This window comes from Gnatocerus cornutus, chromosome 9, assembly GCF_029298725.1.
Source record: "Gnatocerus cornutus isolate USDA-ARS CGAHR chromosome 9, icGnaCorn1.1, whole genome shotgun sequence".
NCBI classification, from domain to species: Eukaryota; Metazoa; Arthropoda; class Insecta; order Coleoptera; family Tenebrionidae; genus Gnatocerus; species Gnatocerus cornutus.
In genome coordinates this window covers 6888578-6910907 of record NC_142241.1, presented here as the reverse complement: position 1 = coordinate 6910907, position 22330 = coordinate 6888578, and the positions used below count along the sequence as shown (strand labels likewise).

The following is a 22330-nucleotide window of genomic DNA, read 5'->3' as shown; positions in this document are numbered from 1 at the left end:
TGTTCACACAATATGATGTTCGACAGACAATTTCAATCAATTAGTCGAAATATCTCGTGGAAAAGCGAGTACGAGGATTTGAGGAAAAATTGTTAGTAAAGCCTGCTTTGGGGCGCAGCCAGCCAATTTCACTATAAATCCTCCAATAATCCGATTTTATTTAAACCACACCATTATCTTATCCGCTTATATCTTATAAACAAATTAAAGTTGTAACAAGCTTGTTGACAGGAATTTTATTCGTTTGTAGACAATGAGTCAAAAAGAGAGTTTAAGAGGATTTAAAGTGTTCCGAACTTGTTGGAACTTCCGCTGACATGACTCTAGATAACGAACTTGTTGCTTTCAGTTAAATCAGAATTTGGCTGGGGAATTCTATATAAAATGCCGATGTTTTACCAGTGGCGCTAAAAAGTCCTCTAAAAAGGATCAAACTGACACTGAGACGTGAGGGTGAAGCTACTTAAATTGTCTATCTGCCACATATGGCTTTTTATTGGCTTAAAGCAACATTTTGTTTGGCGATGTGGAAGCAGGTGCATGGAAGGACCACTTTCGCATCTGAAACCAACTTTAACAGACAGCGGCTACGTGATCCGTGTAATATTAGGATAATGAGGGTATAATTGGTAAAGGCGAAAAAAGTCAGTCACACCTGGGAAAAGTTGGTCATGTTGGCGGTAATTCTATTATTGACTTTGCTGTAATTGTTTGCTCAACTTGACAAAACATGTTCAGCTGAAGTGGAAAATAGCACTAGTTTCAAACAATTTCGGTTTTGTGCGAACAATAAATTTTGTTTAATTTTGGGCTTCTAAATTCAGATTTGCAATCTATTATGCCAAGGTTTTGAGATTAGGCAACAGAAAATTATAATACTGAAATCTTTTGTGATCTTTACATTTTATATTCTCCGTATTTTTTATTTCAATAAATTCATTAATTAATTTTTTAAGAACTTATTTAAATTTTTAGATTCCTTAGATTTTTCTTAAATTTTTTAAATTTACTTTAGATTCTTCTTAGATTTTCTAATGTATTTTCTATTTTCCTCGGATACTCGGATATTTTTATATTAATTTTTTAGTTTTTTCCATCATCTGCAAAATTATGATTTAATTTTCGTTGTATTTTCCTAAAAGTCCGTTTTAATTTTCATTGTATTTTCAAGATTTTCGGCATATATTCTTTAGTATCCTTTTAAATTTTAGGTTCTCTTTTAGATTTTAAATTTTTCTTGAATTTTCTAAATTCTATTAGAATCTCAAGATATTCTTTAAACTTTTCTCAGACATTTTAGATCTATTTTCTAGGTTTTCCAGATTAGTTTAGACTTCGGAAAGTTATTCATACCTTTTCTTTAGGCCGTTTAAATTTTCTTTAAATTCTTTTTGGATTTTCGTCAAATTCTATTTCGATTTTCATTGGATTTGCAACATTTTATATGTTTTGCATTTTTTTTGATTTGAGGTTCTCCGGTTCTCTAGATTTTTCTTAGATTCAAAATAGTTTCAAAATAGTTCTAGTTTCTTAGTCTCAAAATATGTATGTTTTAAATTTTTCTCAGAAATTTTATGTCTCCAGATCTAGAAAAATACGGTTTGTGCTATTATTTTTCTTGTATTTAGGAATACAAATTCTGATTCAATAGCCTAAAAAAATATTTTTGTTTTTTTTCTTCGACTTCTAAAATATCTAAACCATAAAGATCAGAATTGGCCCATCTATAGATTTTCAACTGCGCTGTTGACTGACATAGAATACAAGCAGATTTGACAACTTTTTCGCGTCCAAAAAATCTTTAAAATGATCACTATTTCTGTCATTGATGTCAATTTTTCGTTTATTTTTAGCGTAAATCTAATGGGTTTAGTTTTTGCTTACGCTGAATATAATGCAAAATCCAAATCTTCTTTTAAAATTGTCGTAGAATCAATTAGAGATAAATTTGATCAGTTTTTTTTCTTTAACTTCTAAAATACTTGAGCCATAGAGGTCAGATTTGGCCAACTTATAGATTTTGCGTTGTTCTTTCGACTGATGTAGCATACAAGCAGATTTGACAAATTTTTCGTGCCAAAAAAAAATGAAATTAGAATGTGTTACTTCGCCGAACTCTTCTCATGGCCATAGATTCTTCAAATTCAACTAAATTGCTACAAACTCTTCTCACTCGTTGCATTAGAAATTTTAAAAAGGGCTATCTCTAATAAAATTTCCGTTGCGTTTTGTGTAGGTACTTAGAAAAACATGAAGGAGAATTCGAAAATGAGTAATTTCCCAAACTGAACCAAATAACATCGGTCTAGGTGTTTGACTTTTCAATTTATAAACTTGACTCTTACCTTTAAACTTATCAAGGTAGAAGCCCGTATTTTGAGCATAATAAATTACCACTTACGATCGATGAGACACATCTGGTTTCATCAGTATTCCATTTCTGATGAAACCTGCGTTTTAAAATTAAAATATTTATGATGATAAATTCCGACATACACGTTTTCTACACAAAAACTTTATCTCCAAATCTGGTCAAGGTTGACCAAAGTCTGAGATGTACCGTAGAGTTGTTATTTGAAATGTTCACATTATTAATTTGAATAAATTACATTAACAAAGAGGAATATAAATTTACAGTTACTGTATCATTGTAAAAAACAATAGCGCGGTTATTATATAACCAAACATGTGCAGAATGTAATAAAACTGTGTAAAATTCCCAGGTGTTATGAGAAATTAAATAAGAAACTCGTAACACCTGTGACAAGCGTAATTCATAAACTACCTTTTTGTTCCGTTGTATCCTGTAGAGCCCCTTTTTGTTCCACATTTTACAAACTCACCATCTTAAGCTCTCGCAACAAACTTTAATGCAACTCGTGTAAACAGACGGTCACTGTTTAATCAATGAAACGATGAAGAGATAATAAAGATAACAGAAGTGGTTATTCTAATTCACGTCCGTTTCGGCTTTAGCCCTATCGTATCTCTGAATTAAAATCAGGTCTCTATTTATAACCAGATTTTCATGACAATGTCTGTTGTTGGAGTAAAATTAGCTGGTAATGGAAGGTCTATATGAAATTAGCACGAGCCATTATTAATTTAGTAACAATAAATTTATGGCCATAGAATCAATCGAGCGACCGGAAAAACGGATTATTTCAACAGCACTTGTGTTTAATTTAGGAAAAATGTATTCACTAAAGCGTTTTTATTATCACGGGTAAATAAACAGACGATGTGTATTATCTAAATAGAGTGTTATAAACGCGCACGACTTGCTACTATACTGAGCAGAATTAAGCAGGAATATTGCAGGAAGATCATCGTGCTACCTATGTTGGTGAGAACTCATTGTTGTTATAAGAGGAATGAGGTCTTCATCGGTGCCATGATGAGAAACAGTGATGTTTTGAAAGCGACAGCTGATATACAATGTGTAATAAGTTACGAAACGTGATCTTAGATTAATACGCTGGAATAACAATAACGCGGCGAAATACTAACTCCAACATCTTCGATGCACTTTCTAAACTTTACTCCTCGAATAAATAAACTCCTCCAGAAATACCCCGTGAAAAATGAAGACAAATGATTGATTCTGAGCGTTTAAATTTTACTTTTTAATTAATAACTTCCTCTTCCTACGATCCTGCGAAGGAAGTAATTTGTGATTCAAAGCGATAACTCGGTTAATTCAGTAAATGCATGCGGGTCGGGCTGTGTTGTCTAGAATTTGTCTAGGTCGCCGCTGGTTGTTGCCTGGATAACACTTAACAATTATCCCTTCAAAGGTTGAACTAAACTGCATGATTGGATAGAGTAGACGATTCAATTTAGTTTAAGCTTTGCTGGTGAAAACATAAAACGGAGTTTATTGCAATGGTTAAATTGGTTCTAACTGTTGGTTTTTCATTCTGTGCTAGTCGCGGTTCTTGTAAAAATATAAGAGCCGTACATGTGTGAAAACAAGCAATTATGCAGTTTTTTATTATTTTCCTTGCCGGGTTGGTTTAAAATTCAAAAGAATTGTTAGGGAATTTTACAGTTCCTGTAAATATCAACTTATGAGAGAATTAAAGTGAATTTTTCAAGTCAACAGACAAAATACATTTTCATTAAATTTAAAATTTTCTCCTTTATTTCCAAGCGAACTCAAACATCTGAAATTTACAGTAAATCCATTGCATTATTTACATTCTTTTTTTGCAATCCTACGAGACTTTTTTACTCGGCTTGTTTGTTGTTCCTTTGAGTTTGAAATTGAGAACGCAGCTCAGTTCATATTTAGATTCTGTCCAGCAACTCATCTAACATTCATTAAAATACTTTCAACAATAATTATGGAAATTTTAAGGTCCTACTTGATACGGCGCATCCACCATTTCCATCGTATTTCTAGGGACAAATATTAACTCATGTTTTATGTAAATGTAATGCAATTGGGACTTATTATCTGTTTTTAGAAATTACCTAGGATAACAAATAATTAGAAGCGATTGAAATTGCAGGTTAATGTAAAAAAATGTGAATTCCAAAAATTCGGCTGATATTTTGGAAATTCGCACAAATAAAAAGGCGAAATTTGCGCTATCGTTTTTCTCGGATTAGAAATGATGTGTTTTCTTATCTTATCTTAATTTTCAAAATTTTATTTTATTTATGAAAAATATTGATGTTTTGTTTTTTATCTTTTAACCACAGGTGTTAAATTCTGTGTAGAATGAGCACCAATAACTTCAGTTTGTTACGCAAATATGCGTGATATCAACCAAATTTAAGATTTACGTACGTAATTTTTTTGAAAAAATTGAAATTTTAAAAAATGATGGCGCAAATTTGAAAAACGATTTTTTAAAATTATAAGAAATTTTTTTTTTGGATTCACTAGACTACAAAATGTCAGTTTTCATTTTATTACCGAAAACTTCTGAAATACTCATAGATTTTGAGCTCCTCTTTTGATTGCTGTAGGGTACAATCAAATGCAGCGATCTTTTTGTGTCCAAAAACTTCTTAAAAATAACTTTTTATTTCTTGATGTGTGAAAATTGTTGTTTCTTTGGGTTTGAAATAGAGAAAACAGCTCAGTTTATTTTCTGCCCAGTTACTTATTTAACATTCATTCAAATACATTCAACAATTATGGGAATTATGGTTCATCTTGACGTGGCGCATCCACCATTCCGTCATAGAACCAAATATGAACTCATGTCCAATTTTCCGTTCGAATAATCAACCCACAAATAGCAATGCGTTTTGAAAGGCAGAGTTGGTCATTGTATTCTCTACAGTTTGTGGAGTTGTGAGTGAAACTTTTGTGAGATATGAGGCCACAAAACGACTAAATACGTAATCCAAGTCCTCCGATACCAAACGAAAAATTCATACCACCGGGTATGCATACAAATAAGAGGATATCGTATATTTTTAGACGTTGGATTTGTGCTGCATGAAAAATGTATCCTTTAAGAACAACACAAGGCTACAATAATCTATGAAAACTACAGCATTACAGACTTTTCAACTCAAAGGCTAAACTATTTTCGACCAGTTCTCACAAAGAGACTGCAGTCTTTGAATGAAATTTTAGGATTAAGTTGAGAGGAAAATATGAAGTGCATCGAGAGTGTCTATTTTTCCAATTTCAGGATTATTCCCGTGGCGTTGTTTTGCTCCTTAAACGTGTGAAATCAAAGTGGAAATTTCAAACGCACCACAAATATCCAATTTTCACTTCATCACGGATATTTTAATTCCATCTCGTGTTCAGACGATAAATAGAAAATCAGAGCTAAAATTAGTTTCTGTGGCTCTCACCGCTCAAACAAATCACCACAAAACCATGGAAACTTTATTAAACGAACCTTTACTGTATTTACTTGACTCGACTAGTTCCTGAAATAAAATCAATAGTTTGTACAAATTATAAACTAATAATTCTAAACGAAATTCGAAGGTGATGAATGCACTATTGATTTATTAAAGAGTTTGCTCTACTTTTTCACCCATCACATGTGTTTAACGTCGGAACGAGTTCATTTTCAAGTCAATCAATTTTTCAGCGGAGTAAGTCACGTTTAATTTGTTTGCCCCGACCGTATGTAAATAAAGGCAATTTTTACGTTTTTTGTAAAGGTTTCTTTGATTAAAAACTCGGTTAAAACTGGGGTTTGTAGAAGCGTAAAAAACAAGAGATTTGAATTATTTCCTCGTGGGATTAAATTCGTAATTTGTTTCGTAGTAGTAATTAGCAAAATTTGCGGAAAAACGCGGAATATTTCAGGGAGTGTGTTATTTACAAAACAAAAAGGTGTATATTTGGTTGCATGCCTTCCAGTTTTTAATTGGAATTGATATACGCGGATGAGTACACAAATTGATCATAATCAGAATAATTCATACGGGTAATCCTATTTACATCATCATAATTGTAGGGAAATTCATTAAACTTTAATTAAACCAAATTGTCAATAAATTTTCCGATTTATCAATTATTCGGAGGCGTTGGAGTAAGTTCCCTGTGTGTCATAATCTCCACAATTCAAGGGAGTCTAGGACTTGGAAGATATATGTCTTTAATATAACAGGATTTGAGTAATATTCCCTTTTAATCCTCTGCCGAGGCCGCCGTTTAAATCAACTAAGTAATCCTTTAGTCATAACTACTGTTTAGCCAAAAAACTTCGCAAACAAATTACCAATTATGCAGGATTCGTGCACGTAGTTGCTCAACTCCTCATCTAACTTGTTTTCGAGGTTGCAAAATCATCCAAATTGTTCACAAGTTACAATAATTCCTCCTGTTAATTTCAGTTTAGTTCTATTTTTTTTTCAAATGTGTAGAGATAGAGGAAACAGGAAACATGTTTGTTGCAAGATGCGGTGGTACAACATCGAAACTTCGTTGTTTAAATCGATGTAATACCACTCTGCTTGCTTGTTAATTGTTCATACGTTGTACTTAGTGTCTATAGAGGCATAGCCCATAATTCGTTGTTTAAGGTCTGAATCGATATTATCTAAAATGGAAAATAATGCTTGCCAGTGCAAGACGTAAATTATGGTTAAATGGCGGAAAATACGATCATGATACTCTGCCAAATATGCAACAAATTTAGAAGCAGTAAATAGTTATTTGTTTCACTAGGCTGGAAAATGTTCTTTTGGATATGCGAGGAAAGTGACGAAAGGTTTCGGGCATTTTCAAAGTATTTTTCAGATGTATGAAGCATAAAATTTTGAAGGCCGACAATAATTAATAGTTATCTGTTTTAACTTTTCGTATGAATTTGAAACGTCATTTACTTTTTCAGGGAAATTTTATCAGAAGAGAAATAAATTGGTAACACCGTATTCAAACCAACAATTCAAGATTAATTAAATTCAAATGTGTTTCTGTAAATTTTTGTTCTAACTTTACTTAATTGGTTTACCTTTATTATTTTTGAAGGTCATTGGCGTCCAAAACTACACAAATTGATACAATTGTACTTATACAGTTATCCCAACTATAGCAAAATTAAAACCAATTATTCAATTATTCAATTATATCACGTTTGATTCGGGATTTTCCCAGAATTTAGGGATTTTTGAAGTATTGGAGGAGAAAAGGAAATTTCGAAAACATAATATTTATTGCTTTCAAGAAAAATATTTCCCATAATATTTAGATTTCCTTCCCTAATCTTTGGTTTTATTGAAAATACTGCATTCATCTATACGTCATTTTTCTAGGAGAGAATTTTCCAATTTACAAAGGAGCAATTTAAAAAATCAGGAGAATTTAAAAAGGATAAGTTAGATACCTGTAGCGGATACACGTCAATTTTGTTAAATAGATGACTCCACAAGCAACTGTCAAGTTTTTTGTAGTAATCGCAAAATATAATAATTGAAAAACATAAAGTGATAAAATATCTAGTAAACTGCAATTGTTGACAATTTAACAAATGTAACAGTTCTTGTTTGACTTTTGCCAGGGGAATTGCTAAACAACCAATCATAGAGCTGCATTTTAAATTTGGTGCCTTCAAAAATTCATTTCAGGAAAATTGAGGTTTGAGATCTTCGAGCGAAATGCCTTGACGAAATTGGTACTATTCTACATAAGATCTATTTACAGCACATTATTGATTCGTTTGCAATTTCCAGAATGTTTAGACGTATGAAATGCATGAGGACTAGGAATTTTTCAGTTTAGAATCTAGGGATCATTAAAATTTTGATGTGGTAAACTGCTTTAAATGAAAATCTATGCAAAATTGTGATGACGGAGGCGCACATATTCTTTTGGAAGTTTGAAGTTTTTAAAACTGTGACTAAACGTTGCTTTGAAGATCAATAGCACCTTGGTAATGTAAATGTTTACTTACTTAACTGAAGCGTCTTTTCTCCACTATTACAGTGTCTCCCTTTTATCAAACATAATATGATTTATTTTTGAACAGCTTACATGGGATAAAAGATAATCTTCGCCAACACATGCTCTCACATTAATCAACTTCCTCTCGGGATATAAAATGTGACACAGACGGTCCAGTAATAATTTCCCGGTGTTAATTTTACAAGAGTTTGGAACTAGATAAATCCAAAGTTTCGATCAACATTGATTCTACCTTTTAGTTAAACCATTCATCCTGTTCCACTGATACCGCGTTAAACGGTGACCTACTTTACAACAAAGCATTGAAATTTGTTCAATGATACGCAAGCAACTGGAGAGTTTTTCCGAATTAATTTTGAAATCATCTCTTAATTTTAGACTAAAACCAATATCGCACAATTGAATTCCGTGCAGGAAACGCAATATTCACCGAAAAACAAAAGCTCAAATAACCATAAAATGAATCAATAAAATTGTTTTCCGCTCGCACACTTTGTAATTAAACTAAAACACTGAGTATTATAATTGGATGGCCTATAATTTAAACAAGTTCACCTTTAGTTTTCCAATATTATAGAAGTTTCTAACAATAACTCTCGCCGCTGAAAAAATAAACAGCCGCAGCACAATAAACGAAAGAGCAAATATTGGCGCCACGGTTGTGTTTTTAACTTTAATGAATTGGGGCAGAAACGTGAGTGATGGAGTTCTAATTTCTAAAACGTAAAAATATGATGGAGAAAAACTGTCTGAAGTCATTGGAAAGCTCGAGTTAGGTGTTTCAAGGGAAATTGCAGCCAAAGTATAAATAGAGGGATATTTTCAGTGGCGCTCAAATTACATTCAATATTAGAGTGGGTTTTATATAAATTGAGCACATGTTTATATTGATTGTGTCTGGGGTTTTTCGTGTGGGTTCAAACACTTAAATTTTTGTATTTTCTTCAATGATTATTATTTTCGAGCTATAACTTCCTCCGCATCCCACTCACATCGTTTCCATATTTGTCTGATTTTTGCCCAAATGGAAACCTATAAAAACAAAGACTAGTCCAAAAAAATCCCCTAAGAAATATCACCCAGGAGAACGCATCTGGTTTTCTATCGCCGAATCAACAAAATTTATTACGGGCATTCTTCCACTAGAGTAAAAACAAAGTGATACCACATTTAAAGTCCTCGAATTGTGCCTCGATAAAAATGGGGCTCTCGCCTTCTGGCGGAGACAAATCAAAAATGAGATTGTAGATGTGTAAACTTTCATTTAGTTGAAGATTGAGTCGGAATTATGCATTAGAACGACAAAGTCGGATCATCTCATGCGACGAAAGTATTTGCATTTCAATCGATTTCAGCGGTCAGAAATTCATACGAGAAAACATAATCCTGAGCGAAAAAGGAAAGATGAGACTATTTTAGCAATATGTTAACATATTTTCCACGGGTAAAAGGCTCACAAATCATACCGAGATGAGTCCAGTCACAACGAAAAATAGCCAAATATTTCATACCTTTGTATCACTTTCGGGTTGATTTATCCGTACTTCCAAACTTCCGGCCATTACAGCATACCAGCATTTCCCTTTATCCCCTTGTCGGAACACTGCAAATAAAAATATCGTTACAAAAGACTCAAACACTAAATTATACGAACCCTTTCAACGAAAAATTTTAAGAAAATATTAGTTTAACTCCCCCAGCTCTAAATCGATACCGAAGTTAGCGCGGTTAAATTATCATAACGTGTCAAAATCCACTTCCGGAATAATGTGCCGGGGGTGAAATTTAGCTTTTAATTGGGAAAGTTTGGGGAAAAATGTAGTTTGGTTTACGGGAGATTACTTTTAAACTTTCGGAGATACAACGTTTGACACAAAAATAAGGAATAGTTGGACGGGAATTGGTATTTAATTCGACTCAAAGTAAACAGTTTTAGTTGAAACAAAGTTTAAGAAATTACGTATCAATCGTTTATTGACTTAGTAAACTTAAACACGATTTGGGGCTTGCGGAAATCGGAATGAATGACTTCCGCTTCAGTATTTAAATAAATTATTTGAAATGACTAAGAATAGAGTGGTAATGAGTCCACATCCTGTAAAATCTGCCGTGCTTTCTTTGTTTATATCAACTGAATAGTATTGATCTCAACACAGAATTCACATACGATCACTCGAAAACGGCAATTTAGATTTTTCAGTTTAGATAAACTCCAATATTATTTACATTTTCTAAGAAAAGCACTCAGTTTTCAATGCTATTGAAAGATCGAAAGAATGCGTGATAGTCGCAACGGCTGTAAGTAATTGAAAGAGAGTTGCTTTTCACTAAATCTCACACAAAGAATGCGTATATTCTTGTTTTTCTTTTAAACATGGAAAATCTTTTATGAAACTTTCTATGGTTCTACCGAATGCTGGAAAATTTCACGGTTAACGAGCCCAATTAATTCGAACTCCTGGGGCTGTTTAGCTTTGAGCCAAAATAGATGAAAAATTGGCTAAAAAAACTACTAGTGTCTTCTAAGTTGGAAATAATCCAAGAAACAGATGGATATTGGAAATCCTTTGAAGGGTACAATTGTCAAGGATAGAAAATTGTAAAGTGAGGCAGTACAAACACTGCAGGTTTCCGATGCATATTGGATCTGGGCACGGAATGTACATAGCTTTATTAAACCAAGAGACGCAATTTTTCATTATTCTCAACCGGTTGCCTCCTAATCTTCAAACAGAATAATATTCTATCAGATATTTAGCTGCCCAGAGAGAAGGAAAAAACTACTCCGGCGCATCCACCATTTTTGTACGTTGGAATTGTAGATTTAAATTTAGGGATTTTCAGCTCGAAATTATGTATGCAGTTTTGACTTTTTTTTTATTTTTTATAGATATAAAAAAAACAATTTTTTTTTAAAAGTATAAAGTTAAAATTAATATTTTTATAGAACTTAATTCACGCATAAAATTCATTATTAAGTGCTCCTCGTTTGTGGCAGATTTATTGGCAATAATTTAGTAATTGGATTTAGTCAATATTGGCCGTACTAAGCAAATATCCTGGTGCATATCTGCCAGCACTATAATAAAAATATCCCAAATCGCAAACAGTAACCGTTAACACCACGATCTATATTTATACAAGAGAGCTTCCTGCTCTCCCAACCATGTAAATATTGAAATCTCATCAAGAAGGCTATCAAACTATGAAAGTTTAGATTGTCGAACCACCTAATTGAGAGTGACGTGATTAATAAATCTTCAGCAAAACAGGCAAATGTTTGGCATTCCCTTTCTACATCCATTTCTAAGACATTTACGTTTCATGGTTCGTAAAGCAGCTATTTTAATTTTAATTAACACATCTAACTTGTCCTTGCTGTTTCAAATTCAATTACAGTGTCACTGGAGTGATTTTCGTACGAAATTTATATTTTCGGCTTTTATCTTCTGTTCTTTTTCCGATAAAGTTTATGTAGCTATTTGAATGTTATTGTGTTAACAAGTTGCACGTGTAGGCGGAAGTTAATATTAACGGTATAAAGTTCACTAAAGGGTTGTAAATATGGAGAATTATTACTAAGACCCTCCACCAAACATGAATTGATATAGGACTCCACGTAATGGTCCAAATGTCGTAATTTCTTAATGGCTTATATTACCAGAGAACGTAAAATGAATATAATGATCGATAAATCAGATTAAATAAAAATATACCAACTCTGCAGAAGTTTGCTCCTCTTTGTATTTGATACGTTGTTTTAGATTTAACGAATTGCTTTGAAGCTGTTGAAAGTATGATTACGTTTCTTGTGCCGACACTACAAAAGCACATACTTTGGGATGTTGAGAGCATACTAAACCGTTCGCGTGTTTTTTAATGAGATAGAATGAGTGAAAATAAAAATTAGAAACGCCACGTTTCGTGCCCTTGGACATTATTTCCGGGACAAAGCACATCGCAGTCAATAAAGGGTGAAATTTTTATCAGCCTTCAAATATTCACCATGATCAGATTCGATTCACCTTCAACATCAGAAAGGAAAATCGGAGATAAAGTGAATACGATCGAAATCTTCGGCAACTAAGTTTACGACCATTTATGGTAGAGTGCTCGCACTGAAAATAACATCTGTTGACTCCAAGACTGCCTACGAGGCTTTTTAAAGGATAGTTATATTTTTTTGTGAGCCGATAAAGCCATTCGAAATATAATTCAAGATTTATACCCTCCGATCGAAGCGAGCTAACATTGTAATTCAGTTTCAGCTCGAGCAAAGGTGGACAAAGAGCTTTTGGATATTTCATGACGGAGGTCGAAATGTTTTACTTCTACAGGTACCGAGAAGTGTAAAGAAAACTTCGACTTGTTAATTAGTAGGCAAACGAAGCGTTTAAATTATGCCCGAGAAGTTCTCATTACTATTTTAATTAATTGTGAGTTTAGACCAAAACTACAATACCAAGAAGCGTAACATAAATAATAGTGAGGGTTGAATCAGTGGGTTAAAAATTTTGTGGTTGAATCTACAGGTGGTGTAATTAGCTTCACTAATTAATTAACAATATTAACAGGATGTATTAATGTCATCACCGGTATAATTGGATGAAACTATGCGTGTCATATCGAACAAGACGTCCAATTGATGTTAATTAAGGTGCAGTGGTAGTCCAGAATTTCTTTTACGACCCTAATTCTACTGACGTAATAAAATTCGGTTTGTACTTTGACCACAAAACCACAAATTTTTGTTTTTAAAACGAACCAAAATTTTCCTCTGGTTTTGGCAATGAAAAACTGCTCTCGTTGGCTATCTCCATGAATCCCGATAATTCAGTGTGATTTACTGTTCAAAGAACACAGCAGTCTACAAAAACCGCCATTCATCATTTTAACTTAAATCGCTAATATAAAAAAAGTTGATTTACTGGAAATGTCTACTTACTCTTTTTTGATTGCGAACAAGGTTCATTTAGAATTTGGGTCGTTTTAAAAGTGAAGTGAGATCAATTATCTGACCACAAAAAAATCAACGAATTGTGTCTGCAATTCTCAAATGTTTAAACAATGACTCATTTAATTAATTTGATAACTAGGCGTTGAATAAATTGGCAACGAGACTTGTCAGACTCTCAATATTTTCATTAGATTCAATAAACTACATTCTTGAAGTTCACGGAGACTATGGAATTAAATGTAATTTAATAATAAATTAGATCAAATTGTTCACAGAAACCAAAGTTTCCTATAGAAATATTAATAAAACCATAGTTTAATTAAAAAATCCGCATTTTGAACATAAATTATTAAAACAGCAATAAAAAATAACCGGTTTGATCAAAATTGTGATAAATTATTTATGAGTTTATTATCAATCGGATGCAGATTTAATTAAACCGCATCAAATTTAACTAGATAATTATTTCTGTGTGGATGCATAGTTTGGCCTTAAATTATTTCAGTTTAGCCCCGCTTCGAATTTTAATTAAGCAATTTCTCACCGCCAAAACTGCAGTTTGCTTGTTAACACATCATACCAAATTAATATTCTATTAATTTATTTTAGTTAGTTGTTGTAAATTTGGTTAATTATTATGATCCACAATTAATAACAGATGGTTATTATGCGCTCAATCAAAAGGTGGCAAATTTCTGAAATGTGGACATCTAATTTAGAAACCAGCTCAAGAGCCGACATGTGTTATATAAATGAATTACCACTAATTAGAGTGTTCGTTTTAAAACAGGTTTGTAGAAGTAACCACAAAAAATTGTATTGCAACGGTGGTGCTGAAATATGAAAATCCAATTCAGCTTAATTACAACCACAATAATTGCGAAGTTAATTTAAGTGTGCATGGTTTTAAATTAGAAATCGCAGCTGATTTTTTAACGAAAATTATGCGAATTACAAACTCGATAAGCAAACAACGTTTGATCTTGACGAATTCAGTCTTAATTGAGCTGTATTGAAATGAGCAGCGCAGAAAAAACAGAATTATGGTATTCGAGGAAAAAACGAACGAAGATAAATTATATCATGTTTCCTTACAAACTCAATAAATTGGCCGAGCGTGTTATTGTTATTATACTAATTCTATAAAAATAAAATCAAACGTAGTCAAATTATGTTATAATAGGCTCGTTTACACCTGAAATTTAGCGTCATCTGACGTCGCAAATCAAATTTCTTACATAATTCAATTTCCGACCGCGAAATAAAACAAATCGTCCGCCAACAAAGAAGCCCCGGATGTAGAAATCAAGAAATTTCATTCCCCCAATTCGCAGCTCATTTGAAATGCATACTACTTCATCACAGTGAGCTGTGACACCCATCAGCCCACGTGACAATTTCGCGGCCTACTTTTTCATAATATATCTCCCCAGGGCCGGACTTGATTCGATTCATGAAATTATCATTCCGTCGTACGCGTGTATGTGTTAGGAATTATCCGGGGGCCCTAATTAGGACTGGAAATATAGGAGTCCTCTTGAGTCTCAAATTTAATACGGTTTGAGTACTCAGGACGTTGGAATTCTCTCCGGAACAATCAATTAATCCAAGTTTATATTTTGGTACAAATTGCTGAAACAAGCACATAAATTCAGTTGTTTTAGATATAGTCGAGAGCGAGAATGACGGAAGAAATGAATGAAATCAAGAATCGATGGAAAGAAAAGATGTTTCATTTATTTCGTCAGTTGACGGAACTTCCATTTTGCTTCGCTGCTTTTGTTTTAAATTTCTTCTTTAGAAAATAAATTCTACCAAAGAGAAAAGCGCTGGCTTTTTAATAATTTATTCATTTATTTAAGTATTTATAAGTTTTGTTTGAGTTCTGCAATGTTGCACAACTCATAAAATCGATATAAAAATCCAATGTCAACGTTTAGTAAGAATTTAAAGTTCAGTTTTTAACAAATTTGCAAGTTGCACTGGCCTTATTTATAAACTAAATTAAAGGTTTCTGATTCCGAAGGTGTGTCTTTGATCTATGCTCCAGATTGGTCGATAACCAGTTTTTTTGGTGATTCTTCTCACAAAATAAAGTTCAAATTTAATGCCACCGAAACATTTAATTATTAGCCTTATAATAATTATTACATGTTACATTTCGCAATTAGCTTTAATCACATTAATTTGTGGTTACATTCACTGCCGGTGTGTTGGTAACACACATTTGAAAGGTGACAAACATTTTGGCACAGAAATTATCCCCATTATTGTCTCTACCTTCTTATGTAGTGTGGAAAAAGCGTCAAATAATTTTGTCTATAATAATTTATAATGCTTTTTTCAATTTTATTTGTTTAAAAAACTATCAAAAGTCAAGTCCAAGACCAACGAAAGTTAAGACCACAGATCTGAGAGTCTGAAGAAATAATCGCTCAGACGAAGTCTTAAGTATCTAATTAAAGTTCGTTTGGCATGTCATTGATCCATCCACTGTTTGAAAAAAAATAATCTGCTGTTCCTTTATTCCACCTCTTTACAATTTCGTGCTGGCTTTTTCACGAAATAATTATTGGATGTTTGAAAAGGAAAGATCAAAGCAAAAAATTAGCAAGTAGAATATTATTTTCCAATTAAAAATTATGGATCAATTTTAATTGTTTTGTGCGTATTTGTATGTGTAAATTAATATCTATGATAAAAATCGCAAATAATAAATTTAACGCCTCTCCATGAAAAACAAATAAACTCTTTAATAAGTTTAATAAATATTTTATTCAAAAATTCAGTACAATATATCGTGCAATAAAATAAATACAATTTTGAACAAAATGTGCGTGACATTTTCATAAAGAAAGAATTTACAATATGTACAACAAACGAATCATTTGCATTACACTTTCACCCTACCAGTTACATTATACCGAATTTTCTTTCATTTCAACAGTTTAGAAGAATTTGGAGGCATAACCGTGACCGGCATAACCGAAAGCTGGGGCATGAGCAGCGTAGCCGAGAGCTGGGGCGGCGTATCCATGAGCTACACCGACGGCGGGAGCGGCGAATCCATGAGCGGCGTATCCGTGAGCGACACCGACAGCGGGAGCGGCGTATCCGTGAGCGACACCGATGGCGGGAGCGGCGTATCCGTGAGCGACACCGATGGCGGGAGCGGCGTATCCGTGAGCGACACCGATGGCGGGAGCGGCATAAGCTCTAACTGCGGGAGCGGGGTGGACAGAGACAGCTGGGGCAGCAACAGCGTGGACAGCTGGGGCAGCGTATCTGACGGCGGGAGCGGCGTAGGCGGCTACGGGGGCAGCAGCTACGGCAGGGGCGGCATAAGCGGCTACGGGAGCGGCGACGGCATGGACGGCGGGGGTAGCTTGGGCGGTGTAGGCGTAAGAGGTGGCGAGTGGGGCTTTAGCGACAGCTACGGCAGGGGCGGCGTAGGAGACGGCTGGGGCAGCAGCATAGGTGGAGTAAGCTGGGGCAGCAGCGTAAGTGGAGACGGCGGGACCTCCCAAATAACCAGCATTGGCACAAGCCAAAGCGGCGACGAGGATTACGAACTGGAATTTTTTGTTATTGATATTGTAAATAAAAGATTAAGTTTTTGGTTTTACCTTAGCTGCCATTTTTGTGTATTGGTGATTGCTGTAATGCAAATGATAGTGATGCTGGGTTTAGTGGTGGCTTTTATATCGAAAAAATTGACAAATTTGGTAGGTGTGTCTCCCCCCAAATCGTTCTAAACGAGGCTCGTAACCAGTTTCAGTAAAGATCACTTTTAATGGTATTCTCGTTGTTATGATTTAATTTTTCAGGGCTTACGAAATCTGATTTATTGTAAAGACTGTGCACTACATAATTTTATGGTCACTTCATGGGCACTGTGAACCTACAATCAGAATTCACGGCCAAAATAATTTAGATTTTAATTCCAACTTTCCATTAGATTGAGTAGTCTACGCAATCGCTATTTACATAAAAAAATATATGTTTCATTGCCATAGGTAAAAAATCTCATTAGAACTAGACTGCAATGCGAAGCGTTTGAAGAATTCTAAATTACGACTTCATTTATGTTTATTTAGACCTAGAGGATGGAAATGGCTGTTTCCGCATTTTCTGCTTCCGATTCTTTCTTAAACAGTTTACTAGAGTTATTTTATTAACGTAACTAAATTATACAAATATTTTTAAACATCAAACCCACTTTATTTATCAAGTACTCTAAATTTTAAAAGCAATCTTCTGTTTAAATGTCGAGGACCATGCACTTCATTCGCACCGTCCATAATTTTTCAAAATTTATATCTTTGAATATCAAATGCAACATCAAAATTCTCTCGGAGGTGTAAGGACGAGCATACCGCAAATCGTTTGTAAATTCCACTGACATTTTTGCTCAAATTGTAGCATCCATTAAAATTCACCCATCTGAGTGCTACTGGTCAAATAAAAACTGAATTTGAATTAAATTATTCACGCGTAATGAAAATTTAAGTGTGAAATTAGATTATCCAAACATAGTCAGCGATAAGATCAACGAATTAGCGTCAGTTCGATTCAATAAGTGAAGTGTTATAGACACGGACACACCTTCTGATTACAAATTCATCGCGAGACATTGCGTACTGTTTACAACGACCGGAGATACGATCAATTGTGAATCAATTGTCGGCAAAACTTGCAATTGCTGCGGGAAAAATGATGGAATATTCATGTTTCTGTAAAACACAGCTCATTAAGAATAGTGCTCCAATTTAATTGAAACCAGTTCCATTCGCCAGGAGTTACCAAATAAGTCAACGAGTTGTTCTTTTGACATTTGGAAAATTGTTACGAAGTTAATTAAGCCAAGGGTTGTCGTCTGACTTTATTGCCACTTACATTCCCCTAAAAATCGCCTTAATCTTCGCATAACCACGTACAAGACATAATGGTTAAAGTTTAAATTGGACCGTTTCTTGGAACTGATGAATTTTTAAAGTACAACAAATCCAGGAGAAGCAGGTTTGTGTGTAAAAATAGAGTTTTCGACCATCTTTTTGTTTGAGAAAGCATTCAACCGCACTATTTTCCATTCCGCTGAACAAGGAGTGAAATGCAAACGAGACCTTTTCCTACCAGAGTTAAGGCTTTTAAAGTTTGTCTCGTAAATGTGCTTAATAGTAACACAAAACCACATCCTGTCTACACCACCGCTGCTCCCGAACTTGCACTAATTGTTACGGAATATACGACGCGGGTATAAATTACGCTATGATGCCGACAAAATTAATTTATTTTGCGGGAGCTGTTAACATTGCCCGGTTTTTGCAGAATGGGGAAGTTGGGTGGTGTCACGGGAAATTGTTTTGTAAAAAATGCACGCATGCAGGACGTTTTTTACTTTTTTTATAAAATAAATGTTTAGTGTCAAAATCAGAGTGTAATCGTGGCTTGCATCCTTTTGTCGCTTCCCAAAAATCAATGATTACCCTAGAAAAATGTGCCCATTCTTCCTTATCGTCTGTCTAAACAAACGAATTTCAAATCGCGTCGTTAGTAAGGCAAATCGACTGAACACACAAAGAGACGAATTCCCTTAAAACATTTTCAGCGGCGCCGCGCTCAATGAAATTCCAGCTTTTCTAAATAGGAACAAGCAATTCAACTTCACAATTTCAGAATTGCTGAAATTAATATTCAGATCAACTACATGACTCATACTAATCCCGCAAAATAAACATGAGAGAAAACGCTACAAGCTCCTAATTGCTACACTAATTTTCCAAATTTTCCAAGCAATCAGGATAATTATTGTTTAAGTAACTTTAAGGAAAACTTGATACAAATTCGGAATAATCACGGCGAAGTTGGGAGAAGCATTTCATTCCCTTGACGTCGATCACAGATAAAGTTTTTCAGGAAAATTATTTCTGACAGTGGCGTGTATTCCACTTTGCGCTTTATGTAACTTTCGGGTTTTAAGTGTTTGATATTATGTACTTCATAACAATAATGGAACTCGGGCGATACTGGATTAGAAAGTCACTTCAAAGTAGCAAACGATGTAGATTTTAATGGGATTCAATCCAACTTGTCACAGTCTTAAATGTTTATAAAAGGTTAATTAAAATGTTTCTTTTGTCAGGGGAAATTTATTATTACAAAGGGTGTTACTTAACCTGATCAAATTATAACGAATTTATATAATCAGAATCACATTTCCACATTATTAAAGTGGTTTCACGAACAAATGGAGCTGCACTGGTAAGAAACAAACTTTTTTGAAGTTTCCGTAGTCATTTCGCTAACAACTTCGTGTTGTCCTTTTGTACAGCTCTAGGTTTCGCTGAGATGTGAATTCTTTTATTATTATTATTACAGTCGAGTCCTTCGAAATTGTTTATATTTTTTGTTTTTCGTTTAAGTGAAACCTATTTGTAACAGCAAGGTCGTTAACTTTGAAATATAAGGTGTAAAATATAGAACTTGGAAAGGTCAAACCTTTGCACAAAATTTCTCCCTTGTAATCTTAAAAGCTATTTTTACAGGACGAATTGTCTCAGCGGTTCATTAAGGTAAGCCAAACTCAATTACAGTTGTTTTCATGTTGAATTTCTGTCGGATTAAGTAATTATCATCAATCAAAATCTGTACGAACTATTTTCATTATCATTAATCAAAGCAGCAAGACATTCACAAAGGAGATTCTGTCGTTGTTATCCGATGTAGTTGCAAGTGGGCATAATCTGGAACTTGGTTAGTTCGGAAGTTAAAAATTGGGCGTCAAAAGCGCAGCAATGCTCTAGATGCTCCAATCCACCGAATTCCCGAAAATTTTTGGCTAAATTCTTTGGTTTTCACATATTTTAGCTCAAAATCTTTGATCCTGTAGATCACTCAGATTGTCAAAGTACTTAAGACTGCTAATCCTGACGATTTTCATGACTTTATTTAAAGGATCTCTCAAAAGACTCTCTAGACTCGGTTTTTATATCCTTTGGCATTAGACCCACACATTATTTACATTATTATGTTGTTTAGTATGTCAAGATTGGATTTCGATTACAGCTAAAGTAACACTTTGAAAGTAATTGTCCGTCAAATGAAAAATGAAGACATCAAAGTTAATGGAGACCTCTGAATCTTTAATAAAATCCACTCTGTAGTCATGACAATTGATAAAAAGACCGTTTTGAAAACGACCCTTTAAATATTCGAGTGGGTCATCAACTCGGTTATTGTGACCGTCATATACGTCCAAATACACACCAAAACGTTCATAACATTCTATGACACAGGCAATCATAACCGCATGTCCAAGACCGCTATTGTTTATCTCGTTAAATTATCTAGTACAGTGCAGCTCATTTGTTGGAAATGCTTATTGATTACACGTCCATTTGTGTACATTCAAATTTCATTACGATACGGATCCATGAATACAACTTACAAGTGACTCCTTTTTCCAAATCCTCATAATATCCACATAAAGCCAATTGTTGGAGAACTGAATTGGGTAGTTTACACAGCTGGTCCACACGGCGGAGGCGTGCTGATATTAACTCAACATCTTTCACATTACGATCACAGGGCCTGGAAATGAAACAGACTATGAGTAAGTGCTGGAAAAGATATTTTCTGTTGTAATTAGCAACAGAAAGGATGTTGGACAGAATTATTTAACTGGAGACAGTATAGTAAATACAGCAGGGGTTAAAATGGAGCGCGAAAGTGCTCTTTTAAGCCTTGAATAAATAATTTTAAGAATTAAGAATTACATTTTCGACGGAATATTTCAATTCTGGTTTTAACCAAAAATGAAAATCTAATATTTAATTATTTTAGTGATTGGTACTGGGAGTTTCGCATCTAAAAGTAACCGCTGCTAGTATGTAAATATCTGCTTTTTCTATAAATATCACCAATTTCCTCAAAACCTCATCCCTCATCTCATTTCAAATATAAACGAAAAAATCCAAAGAAAAACTTGTGCGTCATTGATATTCGGTTGGTTGGTCGAATTATAAAATCCATATTGACCTTTGTGTCACGCAACAACCTTCAGTTAGTTAATCGGTTGGTTGAATGGCTTGAAAGAGGAATCAGCCGTGCAGATTATTCGTATACCGATACTCTTACCACTTTAATATCAAACGATCCATTTTTTTTATAGAAACAGATACTGGCTCTACATCATGTTTCTCATTTTAAAGGTACGTGCTAAGAATGATAATTCAGTGAAATTGGAGCGGAAAAAGGCCAATGTTTTTCCTAAAGTTCGGAAAGTCTAATTAAAACGAAGACTTCCTCAGTAACGTATTATTCTGTGGTGGAAAACGGTTTAGTTCTAATTATTTATTTGTGATTATGGAACTGACAGAACGGATTAAATAAAGCTTTTGTCTTTTGGAATTGCTCCATCCAGACTCAGTTAACTGAAAAATTATGGAATTGATGAAATTTCAAAAATTAACAATACCCTGCAACTGACACAATTCCACGTAACATTTCTCTGATTCCAGTTCAAATTCTATTATGATAATGGCAAACCCTATTATTACACAAGGCGATGCTGTAACTAAGAGCCCACACATTTTAACAAATTATGACACGAAATGATTCCCATTTCCTACAATGACTTCGTGTTCTACCACATTGAATTCACGCAGAAGCTGTTGCATAATCTGTCAGGTTTGAACCTTGTGGGTATTGGAATTATCTCTTCGGGATCACTAAATTATTAGGAACTATCACTATCGACCATCACCAAAACCGATTAAATAGATCTTATGTTGCAAGATTCAAGGTAGCCAAGTCATAACAGATAAACAAAAGGAAAATGATTTATTTTGGTAAGTGAACTACATTTTGAATATCAAAGTTCGTGTACTTTGAGAGCCTGTGAAAAATGCGGCTCTGTCATCAAAACTAGTCCTAATTTATTTTCTCGCAAGTTGCAAAATATCCAATTATTACACCCATAAATC

General features: G+C 34.0%; 2 protein-coding genes across 4 annotated transcripts in view; both read right to left on the bottom strand.

Annotated features, from left to right (window-relative positions):
- The window catches only part of Epac (Exchange protein directly activated by cAMP), a 52534-nt gene that overhangs the window by 16947 nt on the left and 13257 nt on the right, over window positions 1–22330 (bottom strand). Inside the window, exons 2-3 of one of the 3 annotated variants that reach the window (XM_088044991.1) lie at window positions 20794–20936; window positions 9901–9992 (exon numbers count right to left, since the gene is read on the bottom strand). In XM_088044991.1, the coding sequence (XP_087901117.1) occupies window positions 9901–9992; window positions 20794–20936 (235 nt within the window). Of the gene's footprint in view, window positions 1–2345; window positions 2464–2785; window positions 3321–9900; window positions 9993–20793; window positions 20937–22330 lie in introns of those variants that run through there. The other 2 variants (XM_088044992.1, XM_088044993.1) reach the window with 2 other exon arrangements.
- LOC148168304 (uncharacterized) lies at window positions 16106–17186 on the bottom strand. Its single transcript, XM_088044997.1, has 2 exons — window positions 16973–17186; window positions 16106–16918 (listed from the first exon to the last, which is right to left on the bottom strand). The coding sequence occupies exons 1-2, from the start codon at window positions 16982–16984 to the stop codon at window positions 16295–16297; spliced, it is 636 nt and encodes a 211-aa protein (XP_087901123.1). The 5' UTR covers window positions 16985–17186; the 3' UTR covers window positions 16106–16294.